The sequence below is a fragment of the Monodon monoceros genome, unplaced genomic scaffold (assembly GCF_005190385.1).
Source record: "Monodon monoceros isolate NGI ecotype Baffin Bay Population unplaced genomic scaffold, NGI_Narwhal_1 Super_Scaffold_3, whole genome shotgun sequence".
Taxonomy (NCBI): domain Eukaryota; kingdom Metazoa; phylum Chordata; class Mammalia; order Artiodactyla; family Monodontidae; genus Monodon; species Monodon monoceros.
Genome location: NW_021703780.1, coordinates 4157076 through 4182192, shown reverse-complemented (window position 1 = coordinate 4182192; position 25117 = coordinate 4157076). Strand labels below are relative to the sequence as shown.

Sequence of the window (25117 nt, the reverse complement as noted above, 5' to 3'; positions counted from 1 at the left end):
GAAACTGTACTAGGGCCAAACTCCCCCAGTCAGCTTTTCTCTCCGTTCTCCCCCGAATCGGGGAAACAGACACCACGACTGCCGTGGCTTGTTCTGCATTTTCCAGCGGCTCCTCTTTTTGCAGCAGGACATCTGGGCGACATCCCAGCTCTCGGGCGGCACCCACCTGACCCACTAGAGCCCCGGGTTCTAACGTGGACCGGATACGCGGTCATGGCTGTGGCTCTGAAGACCCTGCCAGCATCTCCCCAGCCGGCCCAGGCCCACACAGGGGCAGACCCCAGTGTCCCCCTGCTCGTGAAACGCACAGCAGGGGCCCCCTGTGAAAACTGGATTACTCCGCAAGCGGGGAATTTACTGGGGTAACTCCTCCTTCCCCACAGGAAGCCAACAAAGCAAAACTCAGATGGAGACTGTTCACACCACTCCCGCTCGAGGCTGCTGGCAAGCTGGGGCGACTGTGGCCCATCAGGTGAGGCTGGGCTGCAAAAGCGAAGCACGGGAGTCAACCTTCTGACAGGAGGACGGAATGCTTCCACTCTCCCTCTGAAGTCCACAAGGTAGTGTGAGCGCCAGGCAACGGAAACGCTGCAGCTGCCGTCACACCCCGTGTAAGACGTCACCCGTCCCAAGGCTGGTGTGGGCTGTGGGCTGTCCTCTTCCTACAACCTTTACACTCGTGCTGTGGCCGGTGAGACCAGAAGCCATGTGGGCAGAGTACTGGCAACACGATAATTAAACAGCATGCGCTTCCGTAATCCCCCGATCATGTTCACGGTATCATAGGATCCCCTCAAAACCAAGATGTCGTGTAACCTTCAGAGCTAATGCCAAGTACAGGAAACAGCTGTCCCGCTTTGCTGAAAGTGTCATCCGGAGAAGAAATGCTACAATCAGGATGCTCACAGGGGTGCGTGATTTAACTGTATCAGCAAGATCGCAGTCCAGCGCGAGAGCTTCAGGTGATAACGTGTTACATTTCATGAAAATCACATCACACGTCCGTGGGACGGGTGGACCCACTGGATGAAAGGCGAAACCTTCACCACCACCACACCCCCCCCCCCCGTTACCAACATGAAACTTAATTAAAACTGTGGGCAGGCCTCCTCACATACCACATCTTGTTACTTTGACTTTAAGATTTAATTAGAACCAGTGACTTTTTTTTAAGGCTCCAACCCCTGTAGAGTTGCAGGAATTGCCACGAGAATGACACTAGAAATGGTCCTGTGGGCTGGAGAGGAAAGGTCTCCATCGTAAGGGGCCCAGCACTTGAGCTGCCAGCCCTGGGGAAGTGAGGGGCTTCCAGACACGAGACGTGGTTCAGGCTCCAGGGTCTTTGCCCCCAACCCAGATGGAGCCAAAGCCTTCACTGATTTAATTCTCGAAAACAAACCTTATGACTCCCTTTATTACCTCCAGATAATACAGCGGTTCACCCTCCCACAGGTGGCTCCCAACTGCACGTGCCCCGGATGAAGCACGTGCTGAGATTCTGTCCTCCTTGGTGACAAACCCCGTTTTTCAAAATCGGCGACTAGTTTAGGAGACAATCTGGGCTCATCTCGGGGGACGGGGGAGGCCAGCACCCACAATGGCATCAGATCCCAAGGGCTAAGACCTGGGACCGACCCTGACACACGGGCAGGGAGCTGCCAGAGACCAATCAGGACGGTGCCGTCCAGCAGCAAGGACGCCTCAGTGGGCTTCACATTCCTCGTCTGGTCTTGGGGTTGCAGAGGACAGAGCCCACCACGCAGACTCAGGGTAGTCAACCTCCTGATCATGTGAGCCCAGAGTCAGCGAGACCGGGATGCACCGGCAATTCCACAACCGTCCTCACGGGGGCGCACTATCTGCTTGACCCCGTTTGACTTCTGGAATTCAGGTGAGGCTGGCGGTGGGCTGGGCTGGGACAGGGGTAAAGCCTTAAAAGTGCAGCTGAGGACGGGGTGGGGCCTGACCTCCTGGTGCAGCGGACGACACAGGGACTGTGAGGTCTGCTGGGGACCCAACGTCTCGCTTCTCGTGTGTGGACTTTGGGATGGTGACCTCAGCACGGAGGTGGGAGAGCTGCGTTTCGCAGTGGCTGACGTGGCCCTAAGGCATCTACCTCTTTTCTCCTGACGTAAGAAAGAACTGCCCTCCCCTGGCCCTCCTCGTGTCACCCACACGTAAAAAAGAACTTGAACTGCAGACAGAAATGAGAGATGACTGTGACTGAGATAACTGGCCAGAAAGGGGGTTGTTTTAAGGTATTTTGAGAACTTACTATGTCCCCATTAGAAAATATTTTTAAGCACAAACAACTCTTCACGAATGAAGCAGGGGAGGCAGACAAGACGTTATCATAAAGAAACCTGATTATGACGTGCATCTTCCCAAAGGCGGGGGCTGGAGGCTGGGGGAGTTGTGACCGGTGAACAGAAGAAGGGGTAACAAATCCCCTTGCTTTGAGGAGCATGTAGACAGTTCAGAACACAACCTGGAACAAAAAAATCTTTCCGACGTCTCGGCAGGTCCCGTTTATGGTTCTAGACCGCGAGGCAGTTATTTAGCTCCTTATCACTAGGGGAGATGGGTATTTGCTATAGGAGGGTAACTGCTTTTTTTTTTTTTTTTTTTTTTTTTTTTTTGCAGTACGCGGGCCTCTCACTGTTGCGGCCTCTCCCGTTGCAGAGCACAGGCTCCAGATACGCGGGATCAGCGGCCATGGCTCATGGGCCCAGCCGCTCCGCGGCACGTGGGATCCTCCCGGACCGGGGCATGAACCTGCGTCCCCTGCATCGGCAGGCGGACTCTCATCAACTGCGCCACCACGGAAGCCCGGTAACTGCTTTTTAAACAGAGACAGTTTATCTCATTAGATGTCATCATTTCAGCAACAGCAGGTCTGCACAAGGGTAAGTTTATGACCATCTCCTTATCGATAGTCTGGTTTACTGCTCTTGCCTTGAGGAACACTGCCTAGACCCCAGGGCTCAACTTTGAACACTGCGGCCTGGCGGTGGCCGTGTTCTGGCTCCATCCGTCCTGGACCAGGGACGGAGCTACTTTCTCTGTCAACCACCGCGCCATTCAACAGAGCCCCGTAGTCAGAAACGAGGGCTCTTTCACCAACAACTGTCCCTCCGGGCTATGCACCCCTGGAAGTCAGGGGCTGTGTTTTATTGAGCTCTGAATGCCCAGCACCCAGCACGGAGCCTGCACACAGGAGATGCTCGCCAAGCGTGTGGTGAGGACGCACGGAGCTTCCAGGACCCCCCTGCCCCCCGCCCCCGTGTGGAGACAGCTGACCGTCAGCACGGAACACCCTCAACCAGAAACCATGTCTGAAGCCTAGTGAGACGAACCCAGCACAGCCAGCTCCAGCTTCAGGGCCCACAGCAGCCACAGAGAGGGGGAGGGGCAGGTGAGCCAAGAGCCCCCGGGAGAAAGCACGCAGAAGCCTTCTTCTCCCCATAGCACCCAGATGATGGCAAGCACTTTACAGCTAGAGGGAGTGCTCTGTCCTCACTGCGTTTGTTTGCTGAAGTTGAATGAATTCTTTAATTAGATTTTTGCCCAGACAAAACAATACTCTATTAATATTCAATAAAACGCTAGTAATGAGAAGCCATGTTAAGATGAACCAGGAAAGAAAATGCTTTTATCCACTCCACACATTCAGCTCCTACCATGAGGCCAGGCAGGTGGTAGAAAAAGTAGGACGGGAGTCTTGGTTCTTACTCCCCAGAAGTCCCCTGTCCACCGGGTACAGCTATGAAGAGGAGGGTGTCACCTCCATTTCAGGGGACCGGAGCTCGGCCTGCTACCTTGGCTGAGCTGGACGAAGGCCCCTGAGTGTGTAGGCAGCAGGGAGTGCCCAGGCATCGGAACCCCAGGCGATGCTCCCAGCACCAGCAGCTGCTCCGCGAGGGTCGCCCTGACGGCCCGGCACACCAAACGTCCCTCTGTGAACAGGTGCCACGGCGAACAGCCCCGGGGACCGTGCCACTTAGCACAGAGGCAACCGAAAAGAAAACGAGAGGTAAAAGGCGAACAGGGAACAGCAGCGCTCCAGAACAAGTATTTTAAAAACAAAGATGCAACAAGCGTTGGCAAGGATGTGGAGAAATGGAAACCCTTGTGCACTGCTGGTGGGATGTAAAATACTGTGGCTGCTATGTGGTCCTCAAAAAATTAAAAACAGAATCACCACGTGATGTGGCAATCCCACCTCTGGGTATTTAGCCAAAAGAATTCAAAGCAGGATCTTGAAGAGATGTCTGTACACCCATGTTCGTCGTAGCATCATTCACAATAGCCAAGAGGTGGAAGCACCCAAGCGTCCATCGACAGATGAATGAGGGAAAAAAATACATACATACCATGGAATAGTACGCAGTCTTTAAAAAGGAGGAAATTCTGACAGGCTATAACAACGGACGAACCTTGAGGACGTTACGCTCAGTGACATAAGGCAGACACAAAAGGACAAATGCTGTGTGACTGCACTATGTGAGGTCCCTAAAGTAGTCAGTATCATAGAAACAGACAGTAGGATGGTGTTGCCAAAGGCTGTGGGGAGGGGCATTAGTGTTTAGTGGGGACAGAGTGTCACTCTGTAAGAGGAAGAAGTTCTAGAGCTCCGCTGTGTGACAAGGTGAATGCACTTAACATTTCTGAACTACACGCTTAACGATGTTCCAGATGGTAAACTTGGTGTTTATGTGTTTGTTGCCACACCTGAAAATGAAAACAAAACTAAAAGACGTGATAAGCCATACGAAACATGTCCTCCGTTCCACATAAAACATTAAAAGGCTGGAGCCCCGACTCCGTGGCTGGGGTGGCCAGAGGTCCGGGTGCCGAGAGCCAGACCGAGGGCAGAGGAGGAAAGGAGAGGACCAAGAATGTAGACTAAATTCTCCGGAGTGAGGCCCAAGAGGGAAGCGAGGATCAGGGTGGCAACAAGATTGTTTTTAAGAGATCAAACCCTGAGGAAAAGGGGTTGTGAATCCTGACATTCTCTATCAGTCCAACGCTGGGACAAGTACCAGCCATTGCGTCGTGAGGACCAGTGACGGGCGGATGGGATGAAGTGGGGGACTGGCCGCAGAACGCCGGGCCGGTGCTCTCCCGGGGTCAGAAGTGAGATGTCAGGCCGAGTCCTAGGGTGGGAATAAAGGTGTGAAGCCCGTCTCTGAGGGATGCTGGAGCAGCACCGGGAGGTCGGAGCATCAGTCAGTGACAGGGGAGAAGACACAGACCCGGAGGAAGCTGCCTGGCACCGCGGGCCCCAGAGCCTGGGGGTCAGCACCTCCACCCCGGAGCCGAGGGCAGGAGGCCCGGGGGCAGGAAGGCGGGCGGGACATGCCCTCCCAGGAGGTTGAGGACGTCGGGGAATCTGACGAGGACACAGCAATGAACGCTGCTAAGCTGGGGGCAGATGAGAAGGGAGAAGCCAGCGCCACGGCGGAAACGCACGGGACTGAGCGCCGAGGTCCTTTCCACCTCGAGAGGACCTGGGCCCGAGGCCCGGGACAGGCTCCACTGGTCTGAAGCTCATTCTGGCGACCCGGGGTTCTGGAAGCGGGTGCATCTCGGGAGAGGCCCGAGTCATTACCTATCAAGTTGCCTCCTGCACGCTGTCATACAAAGTGAAATTATTCACTGGTGTTTTAAAAAAGATGTTCTACACCACATTAACCTACAGATGTTTTCTTCAGTTTTTCCAGCTCGAAGAACCACCTCTCACTCCATATTTGCACGCAAGCTCCAAACGTGCCCTGGCTCTTACTTCCTTGGCAATCTCTCCCATCTCCCCTGACAGATCTGCTGTTTCTTTTTCACTCACACTCTTCTTAGAAGACAAACACTAAGGATGAAAGCAGAAGAGACAAAAATTCCTCCGGCAACTCGTCCACTCACATACAAACGTTCATCAAGCACCTACTCTAAGTAAACAACCGGACCAGACGATACAGAAGGTTCCAGAGGAGACTGAAATGCTTTCACATCCCACCGTCTACAGTGTTTTCGGATTCGTCCACCTGTTCTGGACCTTCCCCACCAGACTTTCCTCTCAGAGATTCCTCTAGGGAATCGGCTCTCCTCCACCCAGTCCAGGTTCCCGGGCCACTGCAGACCTCTCCGCCCACAGCGAGGGCATCCTGGGGAACTCGGCTCCTAATAAGGGTCTTCCTTCAAGCGGTGCCTGATAAACTGACTTATGAAAATCACCTTCCCTCATGTGTAACTAAAAATGTGACCGACTTTTAAAAGGTGACATCAAATTAGGAGGAGATAAACACAGCGGCAGCCCCCAAGACAGGACCGCGAGGGCCACAACAGGCAGAAGAGCACCCAACTTACGCACAAAGCTAGGAAGTGAAAGGGCAGCTCGGGTCCACTTTCACGGCGAGCAGCCGTGGCGGCCGGCGGGGCGAGGAGGACCATGTCCGCGAGAGAGGGCCACCCAGAGGCCGGAACGGGACAGTCACTGGAGCTGTTATTATTCGATGATCAATATTTAACACACACGATAATCTGTAACTGAGGAGAGCAGAGTTATATTTTAAACGTACTCAGTAACCTTAAATGTGTCGAGACTCTCGGGGGCTCAGCCCAGCTCCCATTTCTGCTGCTCGTCGGCTGGGGTGTTCCCTGGGGAGCCAGACTCTGGGTGAGCTGTTCTCACCCGCTGGATCTTCTGGGAAGGAGGAGACTCTTCTCTGCCCGGTTTGCTGAGAGGGTCGGCACGCCAGCCCTCACCCTCTGAACGAAGCAGAGACAGCCTGTGGCGGGGAGACGGGGTTCTGGGGGTGGCTGGATCCAGCTGTGCCTGGATCCTACTCTGACCCAATGGAGGCATTTTTGTTTGCTTGTTTAAACCGATTTGAGTCATTTCACTCACTGGAGACAGAAAAAAATCTCGACTATTATAGTACGGTCAGTATTGTGAACCATGCTTATAAAAAGTCCCTTGTCGCCCGTGTGACAGAGAAGAACCAAACAGGACTCAGGAGCAGGTTCTATCATGGACCCTCCTGTCCCACCAACTCTACAAAATCACTTTCTCTTTCAGAATCAGCCTCATCTGTAACACGAGATGCTCTGGAAGCAGCAGCAGTGGGTTGGAGAACTTACGACAGAACAAAGGCGACAGAAGGGCCGGCTCGGAGGTGAGACTGGGTGGGTGTCCACACACAGCTGTGGACAGCTGTCTGTCAAGGATGTCACTGGCGGCATATCCCAGAAGCCCAGCCCCCCGCCGCAGGTGACAGCAATAAGAATACATGATACAGAAGATGCGTGGGGTTTGGAACAGGTGTTCAGCCCCACTAGTCGGCAGCAGCAAGAGCAAACGTTAAAAAAAAAAAGGAATTTCACCTGAATATGTGGTTGTTCTTCTGCCCGTGTACCACTCAGTTAACAAAGTTCAAAAGGAGCAGGAACTGTAGTCAGAAAGGTTCTTTCTTTGCATATGACGACCTAAGGAATCCAAATTCTTTTAAAATTATAAAACTCCAAGTTAATAAAATAACACACTTCGGCATATTCAAACCTGGGCAAGAACCATAAAATTAATGCAAATTAATTTGGGCTGTTCTCTTTAAACTGCTATAAATATCCCTTAAGGCAGAGACCAGACAGGCCCGTTCACTCTACCCCCTGGCGTGGGAGCCAGGAGGATGAGCACACACGGTGGCTCAGACACGAGACGAGTGTGGCCCCCGGGCAAGGGTGACATGCACGTTCATCAAGTCTTCACACGTTGGAAGAGCTGAACCACCCATCCCTCCCTCCACACACCGCCAACACCGCCCCTCCCCGCCCACTGCAAAATAGGCAAGGGCTATATAAAGGGGACTAAGAAAAATAAATGCAAACCAGCAATTATAACCTGTAAAAACAGAGTTTTCATGTTTTAAAATTAAAACAATGATACCATTTTCTACCTTCTCGTTGGGCAGATTTTTTTTTTTTTTTTTTTTTTTTTGCGGTAACGCGGGCCTCTCACTGTTGTGGCCTCTCCCGTTGCGGAACACAGGCTCCGGACGCGCAGGCTCAGCGGCCATGGCTCACGGGCCCAGCCGCTCCGCGGCATGTGGGATCTTCCCAGACCGGGGCACGAACCCGTGTCCCCTGCATCGGCAGGCGGACTCTCAACCACCGCGCCACCAGGGAAGTCCTTCTGTTCTTTGAGATGTTTTAATTATTTTATGTTTTCCTGTCATTAGAAATGTTTAATTATTAAAGTATTTATTTAAAAATAATTTACAAATGCCTAAAGACAATTTCAAATCAAGATCTCAAGAGCGAATAGGAACTAAACCTGTCTAACTGTAAGAACGTAAAGTATACTACAAACGCAAGCATTTAGTAGTAGATAGTTCGTTCCCATCTTGCTCTACAAAACCACAAACTTACAAGGGAACACAGCACAGGATGGCCTGAGAACCACCTGGAGGGTGTGCTGGGCCCACCTGAGAGAGAGTCCGGCTCGAGAGGCGGGACGGGGCCCAGGGGTGTGCGCTCCTAGCAGGTGCCCGGGTGCTGATGCTGCTCTGGGCACCGCACTCCGAGAACCACTGGAATAGGCAGAGACACAAAGACAGTGGAAACGAAGAGAGAAAACCAGTCACAAGGGCTCTGAAGTGGGCTCACTGGGTCAATGCTGCCCCGAGTCCCAAGCACTCCTGAGCGTCCCTAAAACCTCGCAGAGGAGCGAGGAGGCGAGTCTCCCAGAAGCAGAGGTCGGAGCTCGGCAGTCAGGTCGGGTTCCTCCTGCTGGGACTCGGGCTGGTCCAGAGCTGGCTGGGTGACTCCCTAAAACGTCTTAGGCCCGTTGAATCTGTCATGATCACACTTAGTTCATTTTACACAAGATAGGAGATAAGATTACGAACGGTGAGCTGATGCTTCAAAGAAAACAGTGATGCTCTCTGGAAAGTATACACAGCGTACGGGTAAAAGGAATGGTCAAATCAGGTGTTAAGTGAGAAAGTGGGAAGAAAGAAAAATGCTAGGGCTGTGCACCCAGGCAGACTGGTAAGTACCTAAGATCGTGTCCACTTTAATGAAATACGAACTGGAAACAGGAGAAGAGGGTTTAAGGGTGTGTGCCACACAAAACCAGTGGGTCCACGTGTAAAGAAAGAGGCTCGCTCTTCAAACAAGTGGCAAGTGAAAGCACCCCTTTAAAGGCCTGGGCTCCACATCGGGGACTGGCAAAGAACCGCCCATTTATAAGTTTTCAAGTAAAATGATGACGGTCTGTATGTTTTCAGAGACTCCTGGGGGTGACAGACTTCACCCCACAGGCTGCTGCCGCAGGGCAGAAACCTCTTCTCCGTGGGGCCTTGTGCCTGAAACTCCACGGGACTCTGAAGCACATCCAGATTTGGGGGCCGCCGAGCTCAGCTCAGGAAGGAAACGGGGCGACTGCACCGGTATGCGGGGCCATCTACCGTGTGCTCAGGGTGGGCAAAGCTGAGTGCCCGCGAGCCGCTGGCGGGTCATCTCCCCCCTGGGAGACTACGACAAATGACAAACGCTTGTTGGTTTCAAATGGAAATCCTTCGTGGTGAGGTGAGCCCTCGTACACACATTTAACTGACGGTCTGCTACAGTGTGGCCTCAAACGTCCTCTTGTCCGGCGGACACTTCCTGCTGGGGCCCCGCTGACCGGCGACTGCCTCTGGGCACTGGTCTCCCGGCCTCCTAACCTTCCCTGGAGGTAAGTTCCGATGTCAGCGCCTACACAGCAAGTGGCCCCGGGGCTCCTCCTGCAGAGGAGCTCTGGACCGGGATCCCCGGAATCATCTCCTTCATATTCTTACTGGGAGGAACTTTTATGCTGCAGCTTCTCCAAAGAAGAAGCCAACTTTTCCTGAAAATTTCTCCCGGGAGCTTCCTCCAACTGAAATGCTCAACGGGGTGGAAGACATGTGGTGTGTTCAGGTGTTTCCTCCATCATTTTCCTCTAAATCTGTTAGCTTTGACTTAAAACCCAGCAGCCAACCCGACATGATAACACTGATACGGTGTAGACCTCATTTCAAAAAGACAGTTTGCTACTAGTATTTTCTCAAATGTCATACCTGTGGAACGGTGATCAACTGTACATTTGAATTCACGAAAGAACAAAGTAACAATAATACAGTTTTTAAAAGCAATTGCTTCCTTTGTAGGATTAGTTCATCAGGCAATTAAAAGAGCATGAAAACAGTAACTTATTAATAAAAAAGAGTGGAAACACAGCTGCATTGCTTACATTTAAAATTTTTTCTATTTCTGAGTGAAGCAATATATCATCTTTTAAACCTCTGTTTCATACTTAAAACAGTCAAAAACCAAACACACATATGGTTAGCCTGTAAAAGTCACTGTGCGTGTGTGTTAAAATTCTCCAGAAACATTTACTCTTTTGGGTAACAGGCATTTAAGTATCTGCTGTGCTTGGTGGCAAAAATATACCCCCTACTCGATTAATGTTTTGAATAGGAGACGGTTCATTTCCCGATGACTCTGCAAGTAGCTGCTCCAATTAGTTTTAGAAAAACAAATCAGGGTTCTGGTGCGGCTCTAAAATTACCGTGGAAGGTAGAAACAAACATCTGTGTTAAGAAAGTACGAACGTGGACCAACCACCCAAGAGGGCCTCGGTCCTGCTCGTCAGGAAAGAGACACGCTGAAGGCGAGGATGTGGTTTTCCGGAAGGTTCCATGCTCTGGACCACAGACCTTGTCTTTTCAACAGCACCCCCTCTCGTTTAGTGTGACCCAGCGACAGGGCGAAAAGGATGTGTCACACAGCCTCTTCTCCAGCAAGCACTGTCCTACCCATATCACTCCCGCCACACACAGGCCCTGCTCTGGCCGCGGGGAGGCTCAGCCCTGCAAGACAACATCCCTCCCGAAGCCCACAGTCCAGTGGCAGCAAGAACGAAAGCATCTTCCATGCAGGAGGGTGACAGGAAGCAAAGGCACCCAGTGACCCTGACGAGCGTCTGGGACACCACTGCAAGCCTGGTTCACCACGGCCTTAAAGACATTCCCGAGGGCCTTCCAGACTTGCTACCATCTAAGTGGCGAGGAGATTCTCAACCTGTATGGGACCGGGGTGCGCAGAAGAGAAGGGCGGTCACAGGGGGCCTTGGAAACATACGTTACTCTCACCCCAATCAACTACCTCCGCAGAACAAGATAAAATAATTTAAGATTTTACGCTTACACGCCCCCTGTGGTTTTAACCACAGACACCCTTATAGACACTGAAAAAATTCTGAAATGGCTACGAGTGATAAAAAAAAGGAAGTCACCCACTTTTTATTTGAATAGAAGCCACAACCCTCCGTATATACAAAATTGAGGGCTTCTGCTGAGGGCAGCCAACCCTGCAGAACTGTGCTGAGAGCATAATGTGGGAACTTAAGAGTCAATAGTTTTGAAAATTATGGGTCCCCTCCGGCCAGAAAACGTATGTACACACAAGCTCTGTGGACAATCAAAGGGGAGCCCCAGGATCTGAGGCCCCTGTGCCCCATTCCCAGGACCAAGGCTTCCCAGAGCAGGGTGAGCAAACTTCTTCTGTTAAAAGCCAAACGGCCCACCTTCAGCCTGCAGGCTACACAGTCTCGTCACAGTGATTCAACTCTGTCCCTGCAGCTGGAAAGCAGCCAGACTGTAGGTGAACGAACGAACGTGCCTGGGTTCCAATAACCCTCTGTGGAACAGAAATCTGAATTTCTTCTATTTTCACGGATCGTGAAATATTATTCCTCTTGATTTTTTCAAACATCAGAAAATGCGACAACCATTCTTAGCTCCTGGGCCACACGGGGCTGGGCCCGCGGGCTGTAGTATGGCAGCTCGGGCCCAGGCCTCGTCTGCAGCACCAGAGCCCAGGCGGCACCTGGCCCGAGTGAGTGGTGAAGCAGGAGACGTTTCTTTCCCTGGTGAAGGTGGCCGGCAGTGGCGAGGAGAAAACAGGGTGGGAACTAAGAGACGTGCTGATTCCCGCCCGGCCCGAGCATCCAGCCTCTCCGGACCTGACCCCCGTCTGCAGAGTGGAGCCTCCTATCAGCAGGCTGTCGGGCCTCGTCTGCCTCCGAGCCTCTACGCTCCTTCCTCGCGCCGAGGTCAGAGGGCTGTGTCTGTGGGCAAGTCAGCCACACGAGAGGTCAGCTCTGCGGACGCGCTCCAGGCGAAGGCCAAAAGCAGGGCAGAGCAGCGGCGTCGGGGCGAAGCGCGTGTCTGGGAAACACTGGCGAGAGGCCCCTTTACTGTGCGAAGGGGACCCTGACTTCAGCAACATCCCCCCAAGACGGCGGGACGCACCACAGCAAGATGGCAGAGCGGTGTCTCAGGGGAACATGTCTCTGGAGGAGAAGGGCGCCCCAGACAAACCAACAGCACTTCTCCTCGTTTCGTATTATTCTACTAAGCGTGGGCTGAGGGAGATGCGCACAGGTACAGAGACCGTCCCACTCCTGCAACACGGAGGGCGAGGGGGCACGAGTGACAAAGGGACACGGGAGCGGGTGGCTCTTGGACCGGAGGAAGAGCAGTGTCCACGAGGCGGAGAAGGAATAGGGCAGAGAAGAGCAGGCGCCCCGACGTGGAGAGAGAGCTGGACAGGCAGGGGAGGGCCGCGGAGAGACTGGGGGCTGCCTGCCCACTAGGTGCAGCAGCTGCGACCAGGGATCGCGCCCCCGTCCAAGAATCACAGCGAATGGACGGGAGTCGCCAAGAGGAGGTGGAGCAGGGGGGCCGGTAAGACAGCAGGCAGGTACCGTGAGGTGAGGCATATGTTAGAGAAGATGTAACAGAATATTCTAGAAGAAGTGGCGGCTCGCCAGGCACACGAAAAGGGCAGGGAAGGTAGCTGTCCGTGCTGATCCCCAGGTGTGCTGTCCTGGGGTCGGGGAGGCCACAGGATGACCACCCTAGCTGCAGCGTCCGGGTCAGGAACAGGGTAAAAGCGGAACAGAAAAGAGCACCCACGCTGAACGGCCTCCTGCTCTGAAAAAGGGACCCGAACAGCGGACTGTCTTAGACCAATCGAGGTCCCGAAGGCTCTTAGGTCATCAATATCCTCCTTGAAAGGCACTTCCGGTTACTTAGATGGGTTAGCACAACAAGAACCATGACTTCTCATCAATACCGGTCACACTTAGAGAATTCAGATGGATTCCTAACATGAGACCCAGTGCCTAAGAGATGCATAAAGGTAGAAACTAGCTGTAAAAAACCCACCAACCAACCAACCGAACAAAAAACCCAGCCATCACCTACTCAGAGTGGGACACTGTTTAAATCAAGTCAACGTGCTGGCCCAGTCTGCGGACGGCCAATGAAACAGAGACAGCCAGTGCTGACTTCAGACGTCACTGTCAAAGGCTTCAAGGAAAGAAAGCGGGGGCTGGCGAAACCGCTCCAGGGTTCCCGCAGACAGACATCTGTCAGAAGCGGAGCCCGCAGGAGCCCCCGGGCCCACACCAGACTGCCCTCCGGGGCAGGGACCCCACGCCCCTCCAAGACCATCACTCACCTTTCCCGTTCACGGCCAGCCCCGTGGCCATGGCCGCGGTCACGGGGCCGGACACCTGCGGCACCAGCGGGTGTATCCGGGGCCGGCTCCCCATCCGCGCCCGCTCGGCTCCGGGGCCCAGCAGGGCTCCGACCGGCTTCTCGGCCGCCACCTCCGGCGCCACCGTGTCCTCCTGCCCCTGCTCGACGGGGTCCAGTTTCTCGGGGCTCTCGCTCTGAAAGCCGTCCACCGCGGTCCTGCTCTTGATGGGGCTCTTGGGCACGAGGATCTTTATACCTGACTTGGCCAGGTCCATGTTCTTCCGGTTCGAGAGCGACGGGGCTGGGTTCTTCCTGAACTTCTGGCTGGCGGCAAACAGCGGGCTGGCCTTGGGCTCGTGCTCTTTGCCGACCACTAGCGATTTAGGAGAGGCCTTGGAAAAGCTGCTGTTGGTGGACCTGGAAATCTGCTTCCTAGCGTTGTTCGGGGAGGCCCGGTTGGCCCTGGTGAAGGGGCCCTCCCGCTGCTTCTCGGTGTGGCGCCTGTTGAAGTCGTGGATGTACTCCTCGCAGTTTACCAGGTGCTGCTCCGGTTCCCAGGTGTCGTCCTCGCTGTCGTAGCCCTTCCACCGGACCAAATATTCCGTCTTCCCTTTTTTGTTCTTCCTTTTGTCAACGATTCTTTCAACCTGTTATCGGGGAAAAGAGAAAAGTATAAACGCACTATCTGAAAAATAAGGTGCAAGCGTAATAATAATGGATCATCGAAAATAATAAAAACCGCAACAGGTGATGCACGCGATCGCCTCTTCCCGAGCCAAACGGTCTGAAAACAGAACAGTAACAGAGCATTCGGGGTTTTAGCGATTTCCTTGAAATTACGTCAAACAAAATGCTTAAAGTTTATGCTCAGAATATATGGACGTGTTAGGTAGCTTATTTTTTTGTGATTCGAGAGGGGCTCTCCTTCTACTTTTTATACTGAACGCCGACCACCTGAGCTGGTTTTCACGGTCACAACTGGACCACAGTGCTGGGCATCTCCAGCCTTCTGCCTGGTCATCCTGTTACCAACAGCAGGCGCCCAAGAAACAGCACGGCTGTGGTCCAGGCCGAGCCCTGAGGGTGGCACCGGCCCACGCACCGAGGAAACAGGGTCGGTACTGACAGCGTCACTTAGAAGCACTCGGTTAAAATGAAAAAGGTCAGCAGAGGACTTAACGCTTTATTGGTAATAAAATGGTGTAGAATGGTCAGGTTATTTACCTTTAAACTTGGTTTTAACTAGTGTGAACCAACATCTTTAAAGGAAGATGCTGTCAGTCTTTGAATCTGGTGATCAACACATCCCGTATTAAATTTATGAATTTACACAACCTTGGCATGAAACGTACTGTTATTACCGTGACAAATTCCACTGCCTTAACTGACATCCTAAGTGTAGGTGGGAGAGCGTCTATGACTCGTGGGAACGAACCTGTTTCACATAATGTCCCTCAAGTTATTGGGGAAATACAACCCGTGGCTACCTCTCCAGTCAACACAGAAACCACCAGCCTGCTTCCCCGGTGGCAGCAGGTACCTCGTACCTCGTACGCAGAGGCCTGGGCCACACGGCAGGCAGCTCTTTAACTAAGGAGACAGGGTCTTCTAGGCCGTTATCAGGGTCTTCAGCAAACTCCTGGCAAAGCTACAGGTTAGGCCAGCTGGCACAACGGTGCACCTAGTTCCCTAACATGCCAAAGTAGCAGAAGCCGAGTACAGCTGCAGACGCTGGACGGGAGTGTGGAACACCCTACACCCCAGCATCTGCCCTACTGTCGAAATACCCCCCAAACTCGCCAGTATACCTACCTGGGGTGTAGAGAACGAAAGCCCTGAACTACAGAAGAGCCTAAAGTGAAATGTACATGACTGCCTCTGGGCGACAAGGATTAGGGGAAGGAAAGCCAGGTTGCAGCAGAAGGCGGGTCTCACGCCAGGCAGACCCCGCGTCACAGCGGCGTCAGGCCTGCACGGTGGGCCCTCGTGGCCCAGGCTGCAGCGCGGGGAGCTTTCAAAGTGATTTCCTCCCATTCCTCTGCTTGTGAAGAGCTGCGTTTAAGGGTGTGAGTATTTCCATTTAAAACACGTTTCTGGAAAATTCCACGCCAATCAATTTCATGGCAGAAATAACTTAAAAGTTTTAGATACAAGCAGTAAAGAGATTCTCTCTTAACAGCTAACAACGTTGTTTAATACTTAGTTTCTTTCTAAATCAACTTCCACCCCAGCAGCATGAGGGAGGCTGGACCAGGGCGGCCCATCTTCCTTTCGCCCGTTTCCTTCAAGCTGCACAGGGCTCTGGTCAGGGAGGACAGGTCTCCTCCCCTGACCCCCGTGAACGGCTGGCGGCCCTGCAGGCCGGCCCCCCACGGGCTGCACCACGTGTGCACTCGGCGGCCACACTCCGCTTGGACACTGAGAGGAGTGGGGACGAGGCACGCACAGGAGACCGGGGCTTGGAAGGGGCCACGTGGGGCCCGACCACACCACTGCACCACTGGGCATGAGAGCAGCCACAGGCGCCACGGAAACTACTTACGCGCACTGAAGTGAGGGTTTTGTCATTTTCACGTGTCCTAAAATAGGGAACTTCTGATTTTCTTCAACTATTTAAAACCTGTGGAAACCATTCTTCCGGCTGGCCTGCAGGTCCCAGCTCACAACCCCACAGTAGACGGGGAAGGAGCAGTGGGCACTCGGGGCACACGTGCTGCTCTAACCCTCGCGGGGACGTGGCTGCAAGCTGACAACACGTGTGGCCGACACGGGGACACAAACACGAAGTGGCGGGTCTACGAGAGCCACACCGGGCATGGGACACACAGCGTGGGAGGTTCAGGCCCCTAACACCAACTTCACACCAAGCTGGGACACCCCTCCTTCAAGGACAAATGTCCTCCCTCCTTTGAAAGCGTTAAAGTCCTGTTCATCCCTAGTCTGAGTAGCTAAATTAATCTCCCACAAAAAGGCATATCACCCGGATTCAACATGATTTTACTGGGATATAAGCCTCAAGGGATTTCCAGAGCTCTTCTGTGATGAGGGAGGAAGACCTGATCACAAGACAACGCATGAAGAGATCTTTCTTTGGGTTTTCAGTCCCTTCCTCTTGAGAGCCGCCCCGTAACTGGTTCTGAAAACTAGTATCGACAAACTGTCTCTTAAAGTATACGTGGGTATCCACTTCTAGTTACAGAATCTCGATGTAAAGAATTTTAAAAAACAAATTCTTCATAAAAGCACAGAATTACAGACAAAAGTTCTTTTTCTTAGGATTTCCTTCTAAAACTCAATCTAAAACACCCCAAACGTGAAAGAAGTAAAACCAGGCTTTCCTGAACACAGCAAAGTCCTCTGATGGTTTCCAGAGCAGTAAAATTAATCAAAAAGGGTCATTCCGAACACCCAACGCACTCCACTGACCTCGGAACATGCCACAATCTCGGAGCCCAGGAAGGTGCTGGGATGGCCTGGGGGTTGCACAAGACAGAAAGAAGAGCACGGACGAAGGTTCACTAACCTATGAACAAAAACCCACGGAGAAACCCACCGTGGTTAAAGAGCTCAGTAAAGAAGGAAGAACGTAACTCTGCTATTGCTGCAGCTTGAGAAATCAGGCACGCAAACATCCGCTTACAAGAAGACCAAAGCGGCACCATCACCAGTAACCGTGCCAGCGGCCCCGCTGGTGGCTAATACTTGCTGTGATCCCTCCCAGGACAGTGGGCTTCCAGGATAACTTTGCAACCAGAAGCAAGGCTGAAGGCTTTTCTCAGGTTTCAGTCGTACACCAATGCCTGGGTAACCTGGAACAACAGAGCATCACCATGATACATAAAACCCTGCTCGGGCTTCCCTGGTGGCGCAGTGGTTGAGAGTCCGCCTGCCGATGCAGGGGACGCGGGTTCGTGCCCCGGTCCGGGAAGATCCCACATGCCGCGGAGTGGCTGGGCCCGTCAGCCATGGCCGCTGAGCCTGCGCTCCGCAACGGCAGAGGCCACAACAGTGAGAGGCCCGCGTACCGCCAAAAAAAAAAAAAAAAAAACAAAACAAAACACCCTGCTTATGTCAAAGAATTCTGGTGGACCCTTGAAGCAACAGATGAGGAAGACAGGTGTTTCACCAGTCACGTGAAAGGTGTGTTAACTATTAAGAACAAGAAAAGTTGCCTTAACTACTAAGAATGGTTGTTAACTACTGAAAACACAGGCAGATACATTGTTCCACTGGAAGAAAGAGAGGAATATACACATGACTATCTGACGACATTGGAAGGAAACCAAAAGCCCACAGAACCAAGGGGATTGGACCCTTGAAACAAGGGACCCCAATGGCTCGTACATCCCCAGAACTCGGCAGAAAGCACAGTCTCACTCTTTTTTTTTTTGGCTGCACCGCAAGGCATGCAGGATCTTAGTTCCCCCAACAGGGCTCAAACCCGTGCCCCTGGCAGTGAGGGCTCAGGGTCCTAACCACTGGACGGCCAGGGAAGTCCCAGAAAGCACAGTCTTAGAGGCTTCAGGGGCCAGATGGTGGAGTCAGGAGTGGGTGGGGAGGAGATCACAGACAGGAAGGCCCCACAGAAGGGGAGCCGCCAAAATAACGCCCAACCCCTTCAAAGCCTGGGCAGCCTCCTGCTGTGCCACCAGGGAAAGCAACACTTGGTGCCAGCGTTGGGGAGCACCCCAGACTGCCTCCACCGCAAAAAACACTGGGCCTTTTACTGCCACCTGCCACTGGACCCGAGGTCGGCATGACAGTCGGTGCTAGAGCCACCTATCCCGCTGTAGCAAGTCCCCACTCATCTCCCAAGGGAACCACTCAAGGTCCTAACAACCTGCCTGCCTTCTGCCCACGGGGGTTGTGACCTTCCTCCTTTCACCCTGAGAAACTCCGGGCCACGTGCCACCGAACTGGTGAGCACATCCTCCTGCCCAGAGAAGAGTCGGCCACCAAGGGGGCCGTGTCTGGCATCTGAGTCCACACAGGACCGCGTGGCGAGCAGTCAGTCTCCGTAACCATCTCCATTTCTCCCCATCGTCAGGCCACAAAAGCGGGGAACCATTTACTGCCAGGCCCATGAGCTGGTCAGCACAGCGAGCCATTGATCTCCACGGATTTTCCTCGTATCTCACCAAGCGACCCGTGAGGCTTTCATCCTCTCCTCTGAGAAAACCACATCCTTGTCCGTTTCCCGTCATCCTAAGCGAAACTCAAGAACCGTGACGCGTCTGTGATTTCACCCCATCTGCAAGCTACCGCGCGCGTCTGCGCTGTTTCATAGGCGTGGCAAAGGCAGGACCCCGATCACAGACAGAGGACTCCGTTCCTGAGCAGCTGGAGCAGCCAGAGGGCCAGCACATCCTCGCTCCAGTCCCCACAGGATGACACAGACGGCCAGGTGAGGCCCACGCACACAGTGGGTGATGTCACAGGACAGGAGGCCAGTCTTTATGATGGGCCGTGAGCACGCCTGCCCCGACCTCTGGCAGGAGAAACCATGGCTGTCTTCTAAACAAACATCCCGGGACAGCCCTGAAAGATGTTCAAGGCGGGGGGAGCGGGGGGAGAGGGAAGGAGCAACTGGATGAAGGTGATCAAAGGGCACAGACTTCCAGTTATAAAATAAATAAGTTCCGGCGATGTACGGCATGGCAACTGTAGTTAACGCTGCTCTATGGTATATGTGAAGTTGCTAAGAAAGCAGACCCTAAAAGTTCTCATCACAAGGAAAAAAACACTTCTCTCTCTTTTTCTCTTTTAGTCGTATGAGATGATGGATGTGAACTAAACTCATTATGGTGATCATCTGGCAACATATGTTAAGTCAAGTCATTATACTGTACACCCTAAACTTACATGGTGCTGTGTGTCAATTATGTATGATAAAACTTGAAGGAAAAAACGATGTTCATGAATTCAGAGTAAATACTGTTAAAAATGAAAATTTCCCAAATGTATCTATAGATATGAGACAATCCCAATAATAATCCCAGCACGATTTTATGTGGAAGCTGCCGAGATCTGATCGTTTACGTGGAAAGGCAACAAACCTGAAGAGCAACCCAGAGCAATCCTGAAAAGGAACTGACTGGAAGACTCATAGAGCCGTACTTCAAGACCCTCTCCCAAGAACCAAGAGATTCCCAACAGTGTGGTACTTACACAGGATGTACAAGGGGATCAATGGAATAGAGGAGACAGCGAGCCCAGAAGTAGACCCTCACTTAAACTGGCCACATGATTGAGTGAGTGATTGATTTTTGGTGACAAAGGCTTCCAAAGCAATCCACTTGCCTTTTCAATAAATACTGCTGGAATACTGGCTATCCATACGTAAAAAAAGTGAACCACAACCCTTATCCCAACCTTTACACACAGAAATTAATTCACGATGTATTTTAGGCCCAATTATAAAAGTTTTTATATGAAGCTTCCATAGCAAAACACAGGACATCACCTTTGTGACTTAGGGGCAGGCAAAGGTCCTTTAGGTCACAAAAAGCAATAACCATGAAAGAAAGAAAATTAATAAATGAGACTTCATCAAAAAACAATGTCGAGAAAATGTATAAACACGCCACAGATTGGGAGATAATACCCATAAAAAATATCTTCAAGGACTGGTCCCTAAGACGGATAAAGAATTCCTAGAATTCAATAATGAAAGGACCAAAATGTAATTTAAAAGCGGGTAAAGGATTTAAGCATACATTCCCAAAAGAAGATAGACAAATGTCCAGTACACACATTAAAAAGTGATGAACATCATTGCTCATGAGGAAATGCAAACTAAATACACAATGAGATACTACTACATACCCATTAGAATGGCTAAAATGAAAACACACCAGGGATGTACGACTGGCATATTCACGCAGTGCTGGTAGGATCTTCAAGTGGTACAGCCATTTTGGTAAGAGGTCTGACAGCATTTCATAAAACGAAACAAATAGCTACACTATGATGTAGCAATTCCAACCTCATTACTTTACCCGAAAGGAATGAAGACACACATCTACAAACAGACCTGTACAGAACTATCTACAGCAACTCTGTTCATCATGGACCCAAACTAGAAAAGCGACTGGACAAACTGTAGTACGTACATATAGTCATCTCAACAAGAAGTCAACTGGTGATACATACAAACACATGGGTGAGTCTCAAAACATCACACTGAATGAAAAAGCCCTACTCAAAAGACTACTCGTTGTATGATTCTATTTAAATGAAAATTCTTGAACAAGCAAAAAAAAAAAAAAAAAAAAAAAACCCACCCCGAACTATTATTGAAAGAAAACCCAAAAGCAAAGGTTGGTAGGGAATTAACTGGGAGGGGCATCAGTGAACTTTCTAGCTCAATAAGCCTTTGGGTTGCAAAGGTACATGCTTTTGTTAAGGTTGGCAACCTGTATAGATAGTACTTAAGACCTGTGCAGTGCATCGTTAGAAAATGTTACATCATTAACAAATGATGTATAAACAAACATGGAATTCAAGCTAATGAACTGCATGCTAAATGAAGTTTACTAGGGGGAAGTGTCCTGATGTGGGCACTTACTATAAACTGTGTCAACAAGCGAGATGGATGGATGGATGGACGGCAGGATGACAAACGGAAGAATCTACAGGGGGCCTATGAATGCTCACTGTAAAATCCTTTCGACTTAGATGTTTAAAATTTTCCATAATTAAAAAATGTTGAGGAAAAGTCAATATTTATTCTTGATTTTAAAAACTCAGAAATAAAGGAAGCTACAATAACTACTAGGAAAAATAAGCAAGTTCAGTAAAGTCACAGGATTAATAGTAGTATTAAATAATTAAAATGAAAAATTTTAAATCTCCATTTACAGTATAATCAAAAAGCAAAATATCAGCAATAAATTTAAGCAAAACGTCTAAAACATCTATGCTGAAAATGACAAAACATGGCTGAGAGAAATTAAAGAATACCTATAAACCGAAAGAAACACCATGTTTATAAATCGGCGCTCAGTTTTATTTAGTTGTCAATTTTTCCTAAATTGATACATAGATGCAACAGAATCCCAATCAAAAATCCCAAAGCTCTTTTTTTATAAATTGACAAATTAACTCTAAGGTTTTGTATGTCAAAGTTAAGAATCTAGAATAGCCAAAACAACATTGAAAGAGAAGCACGAAGTTGGAGGGCTTATATTACCTAACTTTAAGACTTACTATAATGGCTAAAATTCAGACAACAAGAGTAAATGCTGGCGAGGATGCAGGACTAGTGGAACTCTCACACATGCTGGTGTAAAACATTACTGAACAGAAACCCCAATTAAATAGAAGACCAGCAGGGGGAGCTCTCACCCCTGCGACAACAGCCAAGCCCAACAGGAAGAAGAAAGACTCCCGTTCTTTCCTGCCAGGACTCAGCCAATGAAAAGTCAGGCTCTGTTTACTAAGCCCGCCCCCTCCCCTGTCCCCTCTATAAAAGCGTCTCCTTCCCTTGCCGTGGGGGGCACTTGCACATGGTTGCTTCGTATGAGACCCTGAATTGCAATTCTCCGCTGATCCCGAATAAACCCATCTCTGCTGGAGAAAACCTGGCCGTCTATTTGCTTCAGGTCAACACTGGCGAGTATGGAAAATTGTGTGACAGTTCCTTAAACATACACCCACCTCAGCAATTCTACTCCTAGGTATTTACCCAAGAGAACCGGGAAGAAACGTCCACAGAAAGACCTGTACGAGAATGTTCACGGCAGCTTTACCCTAACGGTCAGAGGCTGAGTCGGCCCAGGTGTCCATCAACAGGAAAGCAGATGAAGTATACTCACACCCTGAACTGCTGCCCACAATAAGACGGCACCAGGACTGACGCCTGCAACACGAGTGAATGTTCATCACCATCGTGCTGAGTCAGTGAAACGAGACACAGACCCGTACACTACGTGACTCCACTTGTTGGAGGGCCCACCAGAGGCAAAACCAACCTGTGGTGAGAAATCAGAGCGGGGAGTCTGTGGACGGGGTTGGGGGGCACAAGGAGACTGAAGCGGTGAAAATGCTCCATCTCTGTCAAGATGGTAGTTACGGCAGTGTACACATTTGTCAAAACTACCGCACACTTCACATCTATGCACTTCTGTATGTAAGTCACACCTCACTCAGCAAACTCAACAGAAAAACTCCGAAGCAGCTCTGAGGCTGGAATGAACCAGGGGATGAAGAGATGCTCCTGGCAGATGACATCTAAACCGGAGCTGGGTCCTCAGAGACCTGCGCCCTCCCCGAGGGCCGAGCTCCCTGCAGCACACGACCCACCGGTTCCCCCGGCCACGGTGCTGGGGAGCCGAGTGCCAAAGCCGAGCGAGGTGGGCTGGAATGGAAACACGGAGAACGTGTGATAAATGTAAAAACAGGACCAGCACAAAGTAAAACTGACAAGCTGTGGAAAGTATGGACCAAGAGGCTACTCGTCTTACCGCATTAAAACCTCTTTTAAAGGTACAATAGAGCAGGGCAAGAACTGTGAGTAAGCAATTCATGATAGAAAGTACAAGCCACCACCACCCCATGAATAAGGGTTAACTCACCAAAGGGAGACACCACTTTCCATCTGGAAGGCTCATGAGGGTGAGCAAACAGCCTGACTACTGAAGGTGGGAGCTGTGTTATGTTATGGAGGGCGATTCAACAAAGAACATCGAAAGGTTTAAAACACTCTTACTCCGTATTCGAGAATTCAGCTGAGGAATAAACTCAAGGAAATAACCGAGTGGATGCTCAAAGACGGTGGCAGGTGCAAATGGAGAGCAGGTGCGGAGAAATCCAGGAGCCTGGAGGAGGCATCCGCTCCACTGCTCGGAGCCTCGCTCCCCCTCACACGCGTAACCATAGGCACAGAGTATCAGTTCTGAATTCCTTCAGTAGTGACTGAATTCTGCCCTATTATATGTTCATCAATTTATTCTTTTTTTTTTTTTTTTTTTTTTTTGCGGTACGCGGGCCTCTCACTGTTGTGGCCTCTCCCGTTGCGGAGCACAGGCTCCGGACGCGCAGGCTGAGCGGCCATGGCTCACGGGCCCAGCCGCTCCGCGGCATGTGGGATCTTCCTGGACCGGGGCACGAACCCGCGTCCCCTGCATCGGCAGGCAGACTCTCAACCACTGCCACCAGGGAAGCCCCATCAATTTATTCTTGAAGCAGGCTGGTAAAATGAAAGGATAAAAATTTTCAATGGCCATGTTTTCCAAAGTGTTAAACGCTAAGTGAACTTTCTAACCAAAAACGAAAGAGAAGTGTTATGATTTCGGTTATCAGCAAATGTGGATTTCCATCTGCCCCATGAAAAATGCACAGAACGGTACCATCGTTATTCCCGTTTCCTCCTTCCATGAGACCGCCAGATACTCGAGCAGTGATATGCCTCTCGGTATATATGCAGGAAGGTAGGGAGACTGTATATATTGTTACTGCCTCCCTTCTCAATATGTGATCAGAAATTCTATATGCATACACATTAAATGGATCCTGTTTGCTAAAAGTCCTAACACTCACCCTATCCATCCACTTTCTCTTACATGACTTAAACAAGTAAAAATGGATTCAAGTTGTTTAAAGGGTAAAAGGCGCTTAGAAATTTTACCAGTAAGTCACATTTCTGGCATTTCGTTCTGAATAAGAGTAGGATGGTATCTGGTACCAATGAAACCACTTGCTTCTTGCATACTTGACAGACAAATCACAAACAGTCAAATCTATGTATGTGTATTGTATAAACAAGGGTGAATCAGAACTTTTCCCGCACAGCTGCTACAACTGAAAAACTATAAAAACATATTTCATAACAACTATATTTTTCTTTAGATACCTCAAAATAGAAAAAAGCATTTGTTACTTTTCATTGACAACACAAACCAAAAATGCCAAATAGAGAGCTTGAAGAAATAATAAATTCCTGTTCTGAGTCAGAATGCTTTACTGTCTGGCTTTATTAAATGGATGGAGACAAAGATGGAATTGTTCAGGAAGTGAGAACAGAATAAACTAGGATTTCTGACTTTGAGAATTTTCTGTTTAGGTCTATTTTCATAACAAAATAGCAAAGTTAGAAGCTACGGTCCTACAGGCAAGGTTCCATATATCTACAATTATAAAAACTTGGCCAAAGTATTCACTTTTAAACCTCAATGTTCCACAAAGAAAGCCAAACCTAAATACCAAAACACGCCAAAATTAAGTTAATAAGAATGTACCATACCAGGCGCACACGAAGGACTCAGTAAAGTGACGTTTGTGACAGACTTCACCGATGCCGTTTGATGAGAATCTTTCTCATGAATGACAAGCTGACTCACGGAGAGAGTACCTTTGTGTGGAAAACCCCCCAAGTGCTCTGCGAACAGGAATGAGTACATCCACCAGGGGAATTAACACCCACTCCGGGGTGAAATGCGGCTGTTCTACAGCCCACGCAAATGCCCAGACTCAGACCGATGGCAAACAAATCATTTAGGAGCCAGGATACAATTGCTTTTGGCCAGAAAATCAAATCTCAGCTCCTGCGTGGAGAT

General features: G+C 50.5%; 1 protein-coding gene across 1 annotated transcript in view; it reads right to left on the bottom strand.

Annotated features, from left to right (window-relative positions):
* The window catches only part of CDYL (chromodomain Y like), a 156188-nt gene that overhangs the window by 57822 nt on the left and 73249 nt on the right, over positions 1–25117 (bottom strand). Inside the window, exon 2 of the mRNA XM_029242174.1 lies at positions 13543–14209. Within this exon, the coding sequence (XP_029098007.1) occupies positions 13543–14209 (667 nt within the window). The remainder of the gene's footprint in view (positions 1–13542; positions 14210–25117) is intronic.